Source organism: Theropithecus gelada, chromosome 13, assembly GCF_003255815.1.
Source record: "Theropithecus gelada isolate Dixy chromosome 13, Tgel_1.0, whole genome shotgun sequence".
NCBI classification, from domain to species: Eukaryota; Metazoa; Chordata; class Mammalia; order Primates; family Cercopithecidae; genus Theropithecus; species Theropithecus gelada.
In genome coordinates this window covers 90,653,703-90,667,272 of record NC_037681.1, presented here as the reverse complement: position 1 = coordinate 90,667,272, position 13,570 = coordinate 90,653,703, and the positions used below count along the sequence as shown (strand labels likewise).

At 42.3% G+C, this 13,570-nt stretch overlaps 1 protein-coding gene across 1 annotated transcript; it reads right to left on the bottom strand.

The window, feature by feature from the left end:
• Positions 1 to 5,333: 5,333 nt before the first annotated feature.
• LOC112604977 (histone H3.3-like) lies at positions 5,334 to 6,220 on the bottom strand. The gene has a single exon (XM_025354521.1). It carries the CDS (start codon positions 6,020 to 6,022, stop codon positions 5,678 to 5,680), a length of 345 nt encoding a protein of 114 aa, XP_025210306.1. The 5' UTR covers positions 6,023 to 6,220; the 3' UTR covers positions 5,334 to 5,677.
• Between the last annotated feature and the right edge of the window lie 7,350 nt (positions 6,221 to 13,570).

Sequence of the window (13,570 nt, the reverse complement as noted above, 5' to 3'; positions counted from 1 at the left end):
AGACTGGGAAGTGCCCATAATGTGGCATCTCTTTCTCATCCTTATAGGTTTTTAGTTCTCTGATGCTGGATTCCAATCCGTATTCTCACCAGAGGCTGACTTTGGTAAGGAGCACAAACTTCTGGTATGGTCCATATTTTAATTCTTTCAACCCATTGTGTCAATTAATGCACTTGGACGTGCCTGGTCAAGTGTCCTGGCCTTTGGTATGGTCACAGCCATTGCAGCATCAGTTTCTGTGTATCTGGATAGTCAGGCTACTCCAGACCATTTGTGTCAGCAGAAGCTGGAGTTCATAGAGAATATCTGCTCTCCAAATCTCATCCCACCTTCCAGGCTTTGAGCAAGGTAGATGGTTTACCAAAGCATCTGCCTGAGGGGCTGCTAAGGGCTAGCATCAGTCCAGGAGTAAATCATCGGCACAGTCCACAAAGGAATCCTTTCTACATAAACCCAACTCTGTTGTGGCCTCCTTTCCTCCCACCCCATGGATAGGACCATAAGGAGACATCAGAACTCGACCACAGCAATGTTGGGTACACTGGTCATCTCCATCCTTTTCTTTTCTCTCCTTCTCCTCTCTCCTCTCTCCTCCTCCTCACTCTTCCTCCTCCTCCTCCTTCTTTTCTCTCTTTTTTTCCTTTGGAGATGGAGTCTTGCTGTGTTGCTCAGGCTGGCCTTGAACTCCTGAGATCAAGTGGCTCTCCTGCCTAAGCCTCCTGAGTAGCTGGAACTACAAGCATGAGCCACCATGTCCTGCTCCATGCTTTTCCTGAAGGAGATCACTCTATCATTAAAATATTTAATGCATTTCTAATCCCCAACACGCATATTCACATGCATGCATGTATGTGTGTTATAATGGTGGTGCTTCTAGTGTCTAGTGTCTGTTGAGATAATACAAGTGGTTATAAGCTGGTATGAAAAGAATGACAAATTTAAGTATATTTAATTTTTGTACATCCAATCACATTGACAAATTTGAGACACAATAGTGTTTATATATGTGGGACATATATTTGAGCTACAGACAGTGCAGGGTTCAAAAGGTGGATCTTTTGCATTAACTCTAGTACCAGGGCTCAGAGCTATGACATCAGTCACCCCTTACTGCATACCCTTCCCTTCCTAGACCTCTTCTGTGTCCATAAGATCAGCCTTAGGAATGAGTTTGGGGAGTGGGCCAAGACAGGCTGAGGGTTGGGCCTTAGAACTCCACCTATTTGCTGCAACTCCTCTGTCTGGGGTAGGGAGGGGGTGAGATGTGGGGAGAAGTGGTGTGGCACCCGATGACACCAGTCATACCTGGAGCTACAGCTGTCTTCCAACAGAAAACAGGGGAGGTAAGAGGAGGCAGGGAAAGGAAAGAAGAGGGTTGAGAAAGAGGGAGAAGAAGTGAGGAGAGGAGGGAAGGAGGAAGAGGGTTAGTGAGGAGGGGATTGTGGGCAGGGCAACCTTGGGGCTGAGCCAGATTGACAGGGGTGCTGCCCCTTGGGGAGGCAAGTAGGAGATTTCTTGGTATCCTGGCCCAGCCCTGGAGTAATCTGACTCCACGGGGCAGTACCAGCCCCTCTCTGTTCTCTCAGCATCTCCTTTCCTTCCAAACCAGACTGATAGTCCCAGGCTCGAAAGACCCATCTCTTTTGTCACAGAAGACTGCAACTGATGAACGACTTACTATTACTGACTGCCTTGACGGGTTTGCACTTTATGAGGAGATCTTAGCATATCACTTCTGCTGCCGTTATTAAGTATTACCCAAACTATATTACTACTACTTCTCTTCCAGTCAATTTTGGTAATTTTTATTTTTTTCTTTAAAAAGTTTTAAAATTATTGGAGTAAATTTTTCATAGTCTTACTATATTTTAAAGCTCGATTTTATCTTCCATTTTTCATCCCAATATTATTTAATATTTCAGTCTTTTTTTTTTTTTTTTTTTTAATAGTGACAGGGTTTTGCTATGTTGGCCAGGTTGGTCTTGAACTCTTGGCCTCAAGCAGTCCTCCTGTCTTCGCCTCCCAAAGTGCTAGGATTACAGGGGTGAGCTACTGTGCCTGGCCTCAGCCTTTTTTTATGATCTGTTTTACTAGTGGTCTGTCTTTTCTTTAAGGACCCATTTTGTCATCTCTATTGTTTGTCTTCTATTTCATTAACTTTTTCTTTCTAATTATTTAAAAACTAATTTTGCAATGGAAAAGTAATACAATGAGTCACTTTCTCTTCCAAACTATTATGAAAAGATCAACAACCCAAAGTAATAGAAAAAAGGACTTTTAAAAAAGAAATCTACATGGTTTATAGATGCAAGAAAATACTTTATTAGCAAGTACAACCATGCATTTTTTTTTTTTTTTTGAGACAGAGTCTTCTCTGTTGCCCAGGCTGGAGTACAGTGCTGCAGTCTTGGCTCACTGCAACCTCTGCCTCTTGGGGTTCAAGTGATTCTTGTGCCTCAGCCTCCCAAGTAGCTGAGATCACAGGAGTGCGCCACCATGCCCGGCCAACAATGCATCTTTTAATGGTGGACCTCTAGGCCTGAGTGGAGAAGAGAGGCATCTTCAGAGAGGCGTCTACTGCAGAGAGAGAGTGCCTAATGGGGGGAACCCTGGACTACAGCCAGGAGGTTGCCCTGCTCTCAGCCCTGTCTTTTATTTACTAGTAATAAGCAAGGCATAGACCTCTCTTCTCTCCCCTGCAAATCGTGACTAATAAAAAATGTCCCCACCTGCCTTGCCTAATTGGCTGTTGTAGCACATCAGATTCAGAATGTGAAGAAGACAAGACACCTGAACTCCTGCTTAGGCCCTCGCCCCCCATCTTTCTTTTGCCACATGTAGCAGCAGGGAGGGGTTGTAGATGAAACCAGCCTGTTCTGGCGGGACTACTTAGCAGGCCCTTCCCTTAAAGGAAAATTGTTTTGAAAAGAAAGAGGGGATATTATTCTCTCTCTAGCTCACTGTGCTTTCTGTCTTATCTCTTCTTCAGTTTTGATTTTGATTTTGCTTTTAGGATTTTATAATTCTGTATTCTGTGGAGAAGCATGGGAGGGGAAGGTGTGTTGGAAACTGGGCCTAAAAACCAGGAGGCAGAAATGGATGTCCTGTATCAGCAGTTCTCAAGTGCTTTGGTCTCAGGACCCTTTTATACCCTTCTTCCTTCTTCATTTTTTTTTAGCTTTATTGAGTTATAATTGATACACAAAAAATAGCACACATTTGATTTATATGTCTTGAGGAGTATACATCTTGGCGAGTTTGAACATGTGCATACACCCATGAGACCATCTCCACAACCACAATGCTAAACTTACCCATTACCTCCAAAAAATTGCTTGTGTTCTTTTTTTTTAATTTTTGTTTTTTTATTATATTTTAAGTTCTAGGGTACATGTGCATAATGTGCAGGTTTGTTACATATGTATACATGTGCCATGTTGGTGTGCTGCACCCATTAACTCGTCATTTACATTAGGTATATCTCCTAATGCTATCCCTCCCCCATACCCCCTCCCCACAACAGGCCCCCGTGTGTGATGTTTCCCTTGCTGTGTCCAAGTGTTCTCATTGTTCAATTCCCACCTATGAGTGAGAATATGCGGTATTTGGTTTTCTGTTCTTGTGATAGTTTGCTGAGAATGATGGTTCCCAGCTGCATCCATGTCCCTACAAAGGACATGAATTCATCCTTTTTAATGGCTGCATAGTATTCCATGGTATATATATGCCACATTTTCTTAATCCAGTCTCTCATTGATGGACATTTGGGTTGGTTCTAGGTCTTTGTATTGTGGATAGTGCTGCAATAAACATACGTGTGCATGTGTCTTTATAGCAGCATGATTGACAATCCTTTGGGTATATCCCAGTAATGGGATGACTGGGTCAAATGGTATTTCTATTTCTAGATCCTTGAGGAATCGCCACACTGTCTTCCACAATGGTTGAGTTTACAGTCCCACCAACGGTGTAAGACTGTTCCTATTTCTCCACATCTTCTCCAGCAACTGTTGTTTCCTGACTTTTTAATGATCACCATTCTGACTGGTGTGAGATGGTATCTCATTGTGGTTTTGATTTGCATTTCTCTGATGGTGAGTGATGAGAGCATTTTTTCATGTGTCTGTTGGCTGCATAAATGTCTTCTTTTGAGAAGTGTCTGTTCATATCCTTTGCCCACTTTTTGATGGGGTTGTTTGTTTTTTTCTTGTAAATTTGTTTGAGTTCTTTGTAGGTTCTGGATATTAGCCCTTTGTCAGATGAGTAGATTGCAAACATTTTCTGCCATTCTGTAGGTTGCCTGTTCACTCTGATGGTAGTTTCTTTTGCCGTGCAGAAGCTCTTTAGTTTAATTAGATCCCATTTGTCAATTTTGGCTTTTGTTGCCATTGCTTTTGGTGTTTTAGACATGAAGTCCTTGCCCATGCGTATGTCCTGAATGGTATTGCCTAGGTTTTCTTCTAGGGTTTTTATGGTTTTAGGTCTAACATTTAAGTCTCTAATCCATCTTGAATTAATTTTTGTATAAGGTATAAGGAAGGGATCCAGTTTCCGCTTTCTACATATGGCTAGCCAATTTTCCCAGCACCATTTATTAAATAGGGAATCCTTTCCCCATTTCTTGTTTTTGTCAGGTTTGTCAAAGATCAGATGGTTGTAGATGTGTGTGGTATTACTTCTGAGGGCTCTGTTCTTTTCTATTGGTCTGTATGTCTGTTTTGGTACCAGTACTGTGCTGTTTTGGTTACTGTAGCCTTGTAGTATAGTTTGAAGTCAGGTAGCATGATGCCTCCAGCTTTGTTCTTTTGGCTTAGGATTGTCTTGGCAATGCGAGCTCTTTTTTGGTTCCATATGAACTTTAAAGTAGATTTTTCCAATTCTGTGAAGAAAGTCATTGGTAGCTTAACGGGGATGGCATTGAATCTATAAATTACCTTGGGGAGTATGGCTGTTTTCACGATATTGATTCTTCCTATCCATGAGCGTGGAATATTCTTCCATTTGTTTGTGTCCTCTTTTATTTCATTGAGCAGTGGTTTGTAGTTCTCCTTGAAGAGATCCTTCACATCCCTTGTAAGTTGGATTCCTAGGTATTTTATTCTCTTTGAAGCAATTGTGAATGGGAGTTCACTCATTATTTGGCTCTCTGTTTGTCTGTTACTGGTATATAAGAATGCTTGCGATTTTTGCATGTTGATTTTGTATCCTGAGACTTTGCTGAAGTTGCTTATCAGCTTGAGATTTTGGGCTGGAGATGATGGGGTTTTCTAAATATACAATCATGTCATCTGCAAACAGGGACACTTTAACTTCCTGTTTTTCCTTTTTTTTTTCAAGTCATAACCAGTTTTATTGCAAAAGGACCCTGTACACATTTATCAATTCTAATACCTTAATAGCTACCCAACAAGTCATTAACATACAGAAACATGCATCATTAGAAGCAAGAAATATCACCCATCCCTTCTGCATATTAGCAACTTGTCAATCCTGAGCAACAGTGCTCACATCACTGAGGTCTGTGAACAGTCACTTTTCGCATTCATCCTGAGTGAAAGATGGAATGACTTAAGTACAAATGCAACATATTATAAACAATTTCTTAGAAAAAAAGTCACAAATTAAACCAAAGTATTTTACAGAATTTACTACAAAACGCCATAAAAACTGCCTTCACTTAAGCTCTCTCTCCCCAGATCCGGCGAGCCAACTGGATTCCTTTGGGCATGATGGTGACTCCCTTAGCGTGGATGATACACAGATTAGTATCTTCGAACAGACCCACCAGGTACGCTTTGTTAGCCTCCTGCAGCGCACGGATGGCCGGGCTCTGAAACCTCAGGTCGATTTTGAAATCCTGCGCGATCTCCCTCACCAACCTCTGGAAGGGCAGCTTCCGGATGAGCAGCTGGGTCGACTTCTGATAGGGACGCATCTCTGGAAGCGCCAGGGTCCTGGGCCTATAGCAATGAGGCTTCTTCACCCTGCCGGTAGAGGGGGCGCTTTTCCTGGCGGCTTTCATGTCCAGCTGTTTGCCGGGCACTTTCCCACTGGTGGATTTACGAGCTTAGGTCAGGCCATTTTCTTTCACCCAATGCCGAAGTTTTAGGTCACTTCTCCGACTGCTGCGCCGCTTCCGCTGCCCGAGGAAGAGCCGCAGTCGCGGAGCAAAGAACCGACACTAGCCCAATGAATGACCAAACCGCTCTGCTGACTTCCTCTTTTTCCTAATTGAATACCCTTTCTTTCTTTCTCCTGCCTGATTGCCCTGCCCAGAACTTCCAACACTATGTTGGATAGGAGTGGTGAGAGAGGGCATCCCTGTCTTATGCCAGTTTTCAAAGGGAATGCTTCCAGTTTTTGCCCATTCAGTATGATATTGGCTGTGGGTTTGTCATAAATAGCTCTTACTATTTTGAGATACATTCCATCAATACCGAATTTATTGAGAGTTTTTAGCATGAAGGGCTGTTGAATTTTGTCAAAGGCCTTTTCTGCATCTATTGAGATAATCATGTAGTTTTTGTCTTTGGTTCTGTTTATATGCTGGATTACGTTTATTGATTTGCCTGTGTTGAATCGGCCTTGCATCCCAGGGATGAAGCCCCCTTGATCATGGTGGATAAGCTTTTTGATGTGCTGCTGGATTCGGTTTGCCAGTATTTCGTTGAGGATTTTTGCATCGATGTTCATCAGGGATATTGGTCTAAAATTCTCTTTTTTTGTTGTGTCTCTGCCAGACTTTGGTATCAGGATGACGTTGGCCTCATAAAATGAGTTAGGGAGGATTCCCTCTTTTTCCATTGATTGGAATAGTTTCAGAAGGAATGGTACCAGCTCCTCCTTGTACCTCTGGTAGAATTCGGCTGTGAATCTGTCTGGCCCTGGACTTTTTTTGGTTGGTAGGCTATTAATTATTGCCTCAATTTCAGAGCCTGTTATTGGTCTATTCAGGGATTCAACTTCTTCCTGGTTTAGTCTTGGGAGAGTGTATGTGTCCAGGAATTTATCCATTTCTTCTAGGTTTTCTTGTTTATTTGCGTAGAGGTGTTTATAGTATTATCTGATGGTAATTTGTATTTCTGTAGGGTTGGTGGTGATATCCCCTTTATCATTTTTTATTGCATCTATTTGATTCGTCTCTCTTTTCTTCTTTATTAGTCTTGCTAGTGGTCTATCAATTTTGTCGATCTTTTCAAAAAACCAGCTCCTGGATTCATTGATTTTTTAGAGGGTTTTTTGTGTCTCTGTCTCCTTCAGTTCTGCTCTGATCTTAGTTATTTCTTGCCTTCTGCTAGCTTTTGAATGTGTTTGCTCTTGCTTCTCTAGTTCTTTTAATTGTGATGTTAGGGTGTCAATTTTAGATCTTTCCTGCTTTCTCTTGTGGGCATTTAGTGCTATAAATTTCCCTCTACACACTGCTTTAAATGTGTTGTTTGTATCTTTATTGTATCTGTGTTCTCATTGGTTTCAAAGAACATCTTTATTTCTGCCTTCATGTCGTTATGTACTCAGTAGTCATTCATTAGTAGGTTGTTCAGTTTCCATGTAGTTGAGCAGTTTTGAGTGGGTTTCTTAATCCTGAGTTCTAGTTTGATTGCGCTGTGGTCTGAGAGACAGTTTGTTATAATTTCTGTTCTTTTATGTTTGCTGAGGAGTGCTTTACTTCAAACTATGTGGTCAATTTTGGAATAAGTGCGATGTGCTGAGAGGAATGTATATTCTATTGATTTGGGATGGAGAGTTCTGTAGATATCTATTAGGTCTACTTGGTGCAGAGCTGAGTTCAGTTCCCGGATATCCTTGTTAACTTTCTGTCTCGTTGATCTGTCTAATGTTGACAGTGGGGTGTTAAAGTCTCCCAATATTATTGTGTGAGAGTCTAAGTCTCTTTGTAAGTCTCTAAGGACTTGCTTTATGAATCTGGGTGCTCCTGTATTGGGTGCATATGTATTTAGGATAGTTAGCTCTTCTTGTTGAATTGATCCCTTTACCATTATGTAATGGCCTTCTTTGTCTCTTTTGATCTTTGTTGGTTTAAAGTCTGTTTTATCAGAGACTAGAATTGCAACCCCTGCCTTTTTTTTTTGTTTTCCATTTGCTTGGTAGATCTTCCTCCATCCCTTTATTTTGAGCCTATATGTGTCTCTGCGTGTGAGATGGGTCTCCTGAATATAGCACACTGATGGGTCTTGAGTCTTTATCCAGTTTGCCAGTCTGTGTCTTTTAATGGGAGCATTTAGTCCATTTACATTTAAGGTTAATATTGTTATGTGTGAATTTGATCCTGTCATTATGATGTTAGCTTGGTTATTTTGCTCGTTAGTTGATGCAGTTTCTTCCTAGCATCTATGGTTGTTACATTTTGGCATGTTTTTGCAATGGCTGGTACCTGTTGTTCCTTTCCATGTTTAATGCTTCCTTCAGGATCTCTTGTAGGGCAGGCCTGGTGGTGACAGAATCTCTCAACATTTGCTTGTCTGTAAAGGATTTTATTTCTCCTTCACTTATGAAACTTAGTTTGGCTGGATATGAAATTCTGGGTTGAAAATTCTTTTCTTTAAGAATGTTGAATATTGGCCCCCACTCTCTTCTGGCTTGTAGAGTTTCTGCTGAGAGAACTGCCATTAGTCTGATGGGCTTCCCTTTGTGTGTAACCCGACCTTTCTCTCTGGCTGCCCGTAACATTTTTTCCTTCATTTCAGCTTTGGTGAATCTGACAATTATGTGTCTTGGAGTTGCTCTTCTTGAGGAGTATCTTTGTGGCGTTCTCTGTATTTTCTGAATTTGAATGTTGGCCTGCCTTGCTAGATTGGGAAAGTTCTCCTGGATAATATCCTGCAGAGTGTTTTCCAGCTTGATTCCATTCTCCCCGTCACTTTCAGGTACACTAATCAGATGTAGATTTGGTCTTTTCACATAGTCCCATATTTCTTGGAGGCTTTGTTCATTTCTTTTTACTCTTTTTTCTCTAAACTTCTCTTCTCGCTTCATTTCATTCATTTGATCTTCAATCACTGATAGCCTTTCTTCCAGTTGATTGAATCGGTTACTGAAGCTTGTGCATTTGTCACGTAGTTCTTGTGCCATGGTTTTCAGCTCTATCAGGTCATTTAAGGACTTCTCTACATTGCTTATTCTAGTTAGCCATTCGTCTCATCTTTTTTCAAGGTTTTTGTCTTCTTTGCGATGGATTCAAACTTCCTCCTTTAGCTTGGAGAAGTTTGATCGTCTGAAGCCTTCTCTCAACTCGTCAAAGTCATTCTCCGTCCAGCTTTATTCCGTTGCTGGCGAGGAGCTGTGTTCCTTTGGAGGGGGAGAGGCGCTCTGACTTGTAGAATTTTCAGCTTTTCTGCTGTTTTTTCCCCATCTTTGTGGTTGTATCCACCTTTAGTCTTTGATGATGGTGATGTACAGATGGGGTTTTGGTGTGGATGTCCTTTCTGTTTGTTAGTTTTCCTTTTAACAGTCAGGACCCTCAGCTGCAGGTCTGTTGGAGTTCGCTGGAGGTCCACTCCAGACCCTGTTTGTCTGGGTATCAGCAGCAGAGGCTGCAGAAGAGTGAATATTGCTGAACAGCAAATGTTTCTGTGTGATCGTTTCTCTGGAAGCTTTGTCTCAGAGGGGTACCCGGCTGTGTGAGGTGTCAGTCTGCCCCTACTAGGGGGTGCCTCCCAGTTAGGCTACTTGGGGGTCAGAGACCCACTTGAGGAGGCAGTCTGTCCATTCTCGGATCTCAAACTCCATGCTGGGAGAACCACTACTCTCTTCAAAGCTGTCAGACAGGGACATTTAAATCTGCAGAGGTTTCTGCTGCCTTTTGTTTGCGTATGCCACGTCCTTAGAGGTGGAGTCTGCAGAGGCAGGCAGGCCTCCTTGAACTTTGGTGGGCTCCACCCAGTTCCAGCTTACCTGGACCAGCCGCTTTATTTACCTACTCAAGCCTCAGCAATGGCAGGCGCCCCTCCCCCAGCCTCGCTGTCACCTTGCAGTTAGATCTCAGAATGTTGTGCTAGCAATGAGGGAGGCCCAGTGTGCGTGGGACCCTCCAAACCAGGTGCAGGATATAATCACCTGGTGTGCCCTTTGCTAAGACTGTTGGAAAAGCATAGTATTAGGGTGGGAGTGACCCCATTTTCCTGGTGCTGTGTGTCACGGTTTCCCTTGACTATGAAAGGAAATTCCCTTACCCTTTGCACTTCCCAGGTGAGGCGATGCCTCGCCCTGCTTCGGCTCTTGTTTGGTGGGCTGCACCCACTGTCCTGCACCCACTGTCTGACACGCCCCAGTGAGATGAACCCAGTACCTCAGTTGGAAATGCAGAAATCACCCGTCTTCTGTGTCGCTCACGCTGGGAGCTGGAGACTGGAGCTGTTCCTATTCAGCCATCTTGGAATCTCTTCTTTTTTTTTTTTTTTTTTTTTGAAACAGGGTCTCACTCCCCAGGCTGCAGTGCAGTGGTGCGATCTCAGCTCACTGCATGTGCCATCATGCCCTACTCATTTTTTTTTTTTTTGTCTTTTGTAAAGTTGAGGTCGTACTATGTTGCCCAGGCTGGTCTCAATATCCCAGACTCAAGTGATCCTCCTGCCATGGCCTCCCAAAGTGCTGGGATTACAGGCATGAGCCACTGTGCTTGGCCTGCTTGTGTTCATGCGCGCGTGTGTGTGTGTGTGTTTTGGTAAGAAGACTTACGATAACATGTATTGGGCCGGGCGTGGTAGCTCACGCCTGTAATCCCAGCACTTTGGGAGGCCAGGGCGGGCGATCATGAGGTCAGGAGATCGAGACCATCCTGGCTAACACAGTGAAACCCCGTCTCTACTAAAAATACAAAAAAATTAGCCGGGCATGGTGGTGTGCGCCTGTAGTCCCAGCTGCTGGGGAGGCTGAGGCAGGAGAATCGCTTAAACCCGGGAGGCGGAGGTTGCAGTGAGCCGAGATAGTGCCACTGCACTCCAGCCTGGCGACAGAGTGAGACTCTGTCTCAAAAAAAAAAAAAAAAAGATAACATGTATTCTCTTAACGTATTTTAAAGTGCCCAATACCTTATCGTTAACTATAGGTACTATATTGTACAGCAGATATCTAGAATTTATTCATCTTGGCCAGGCAAGGTGGCTCATGCCTGTAATCCCAGCACTTTGGGAGGCTGAGGCGGGCCGATCATGAGGTCAGGAGATTGAGACCATCCTGGCTAACACGGTGAAACCCCGTCTCTACTAAAAATACAAAAAATTAGCCAGGCATGGCGGTGTGCGCCTGTAGTCCCAGCTGCTGGGGAGGCTGAGGCAGGAGAATGGCATGAACCTGGAAGGCGGAGCTTGCAGTGAGCTGAGATCACGCCACTGCACTCCAGCCTGGGCGACAGAGCAAGACTCTGTCTCAAAAGAAAAAAAAAAAAAGAATTTATTCATCTTGCATACAAAAGAATGGATGAAAAAAACGTTATGTACACATGATGGAATACTATACAACTTTAAAAAAGAAGGAAATCTTGCTATCTGTAACAACATGGATAAACCTAGAGAATACTGTGCCAAATGAAACAAGCCAGTTACAGGAGGAAAAACACCATGTGATTCTACCTATATGATGCATATTCCACATACATAAGAATAGAATGGTGACCACCAGGGACTGGGGGAGGGAGCAATGGGGAGCATTTTTCAATGGACATACAGCTTCTATTATATAATTAAAAAATTTAAAAAGCTGTGGTAAAATACACACAACATTTTTAAGTATGCAGTTCAGTTGTATTGAGTACATTTATATTGTGCAAGCATCACCACTCTTTATCTCTAGAACTCTTTTCATCTTGAAAATTGAAACTCTATCCATATTAAATGAAAACTCCCTATTCTTCCCTCCCTCAACCCCTGATCACCACCAGTATCCTCTGTTCTCCATGAATCTGATTAGGCACCCCAAGTAAGTGGAATCATATAGTACATCTCCCTGTGTGGCTTACATCACCCTGCACAATGTCTTTTTTTTTTGCCCAAGCTTGAGTGCAATGGCATGATCTCAGCTCACTGTAGCCTCCGCCTCCCAGGTTCAAGTGATTCTCCTGCCTCAGCCTCCCAAGTAGCTGGGATTACAGGTGTATTCCATCACCCCGGGTAATTTTTTGTATTTTTAGTAGAAACGGGGTTTCACCATGTTAGCCAGGCTAGTCAAAACTCCTGACCTCAGATGATCCGCCCGCCTCTGCCTCCCAATGTGGTGGGATCACAGGCGTGAGCCACCGTGCCTGGCCCACAATGTCTTAAATGTTTATATTGTAGCATGTTTCAGAACTTCCTTCTTATGGCTGAACAACATTCCATTGTATGTATACACCACATTTTGTCCATCCATTCATCACTGATAGACATTTTGGGTTGCTTATACCTTGCTTGCTATTGTGATAATACTGCGACAAATATGAGTGGATAAATACCTCTTCAGGACTGTGCTTTCAATTCAGTTGGATATATAACCAGAAGTAGAATTGCTAGATCATATGGTAATTCTATTTTTAATTATTTGAGGAACTGCCATGTTGTTTTCTCCAGCAGCTGCACCATTTTGTATTCCCAGTAACACTACATTAGGGGTTCAATTTCTCCATATCGTTGCCAGCACTTGTTATTTTTGATTTTTTAAAAATGTGTGTTTTGACAAGTAAAAATTATATGGATTTATGGTATACAACATGATGTTTTGATATATGTGTATATATATACACACACACACATTGTGGAATGGCTAAATTAACCTATTGAACATATGCATTGCCTCATATACTTCCCATTTTTTGTGATAAGACCACTTAATTCTCTTAGCAATTTTCAAATATACAATGTATTGTTACTTACTGTAGTCAGCATGACATACAGTCGCTCTCTTGAACTTGTTCCTCCTGTCTAACAAATTTTGTGTCCTTTGACATCTTTCCAATCTCCTCACCCCCCACCCTCTGGTAACCACCATTTTACTCTCTATTTCTATGAGTTCAACTATTTTATACTCCATATATAAGTGAGGTCTTTCTGTACCTGGCTTATTTCACTTGACATAATATCTTCCAGGTTCGTCCATGTTGTCACAAATGACAGGATTTTCTTCTTTTTAAAGGATGAATGGTACTCCATTGTGTGTATGTATCACATTTTCTTCATTCATCTGCTGATGGACCCTTGCATTGATTTTATATCTTGGCTATTGTGAATAATGCTGTAATGAACATGGGAGTGTGAATATCTCTTCAACATACTGATTTCATTTCCCTTAGATTTATACCCAGTAGTGATATTGCTGGATCATATGGTAGTTCTACTTTTAAATTTTTGAGGAATCACCATAGTGTTTTTCATAATGGCTGTACTAATTCACATTTCCATCAGTAATGTGCAAGGGTTTCCTTTTCTCAACGTCCTTGCCAATACTTGTCATCTTTCTTCTTTTTTGTAATAGCCATGCTAACAAGAGTGAGGTGATACGTCATTGTTTTGAATTGCATTTCTCTGGTGATTAGTGCAGTTGAGCACCTTTTCAGATTCCTGTTGGCCATTTGTATGTCTTC

Excerpts from the sequence above, each read along its gene's own strand:
- LOC112604977 (XM_025354521.1), bottom strand. The coding sequence starts at position 6,022 with ATGAAAGCCGCCAGGAAAAGCGCCCCCTCTACCGGCAGGGTGAAGAAG.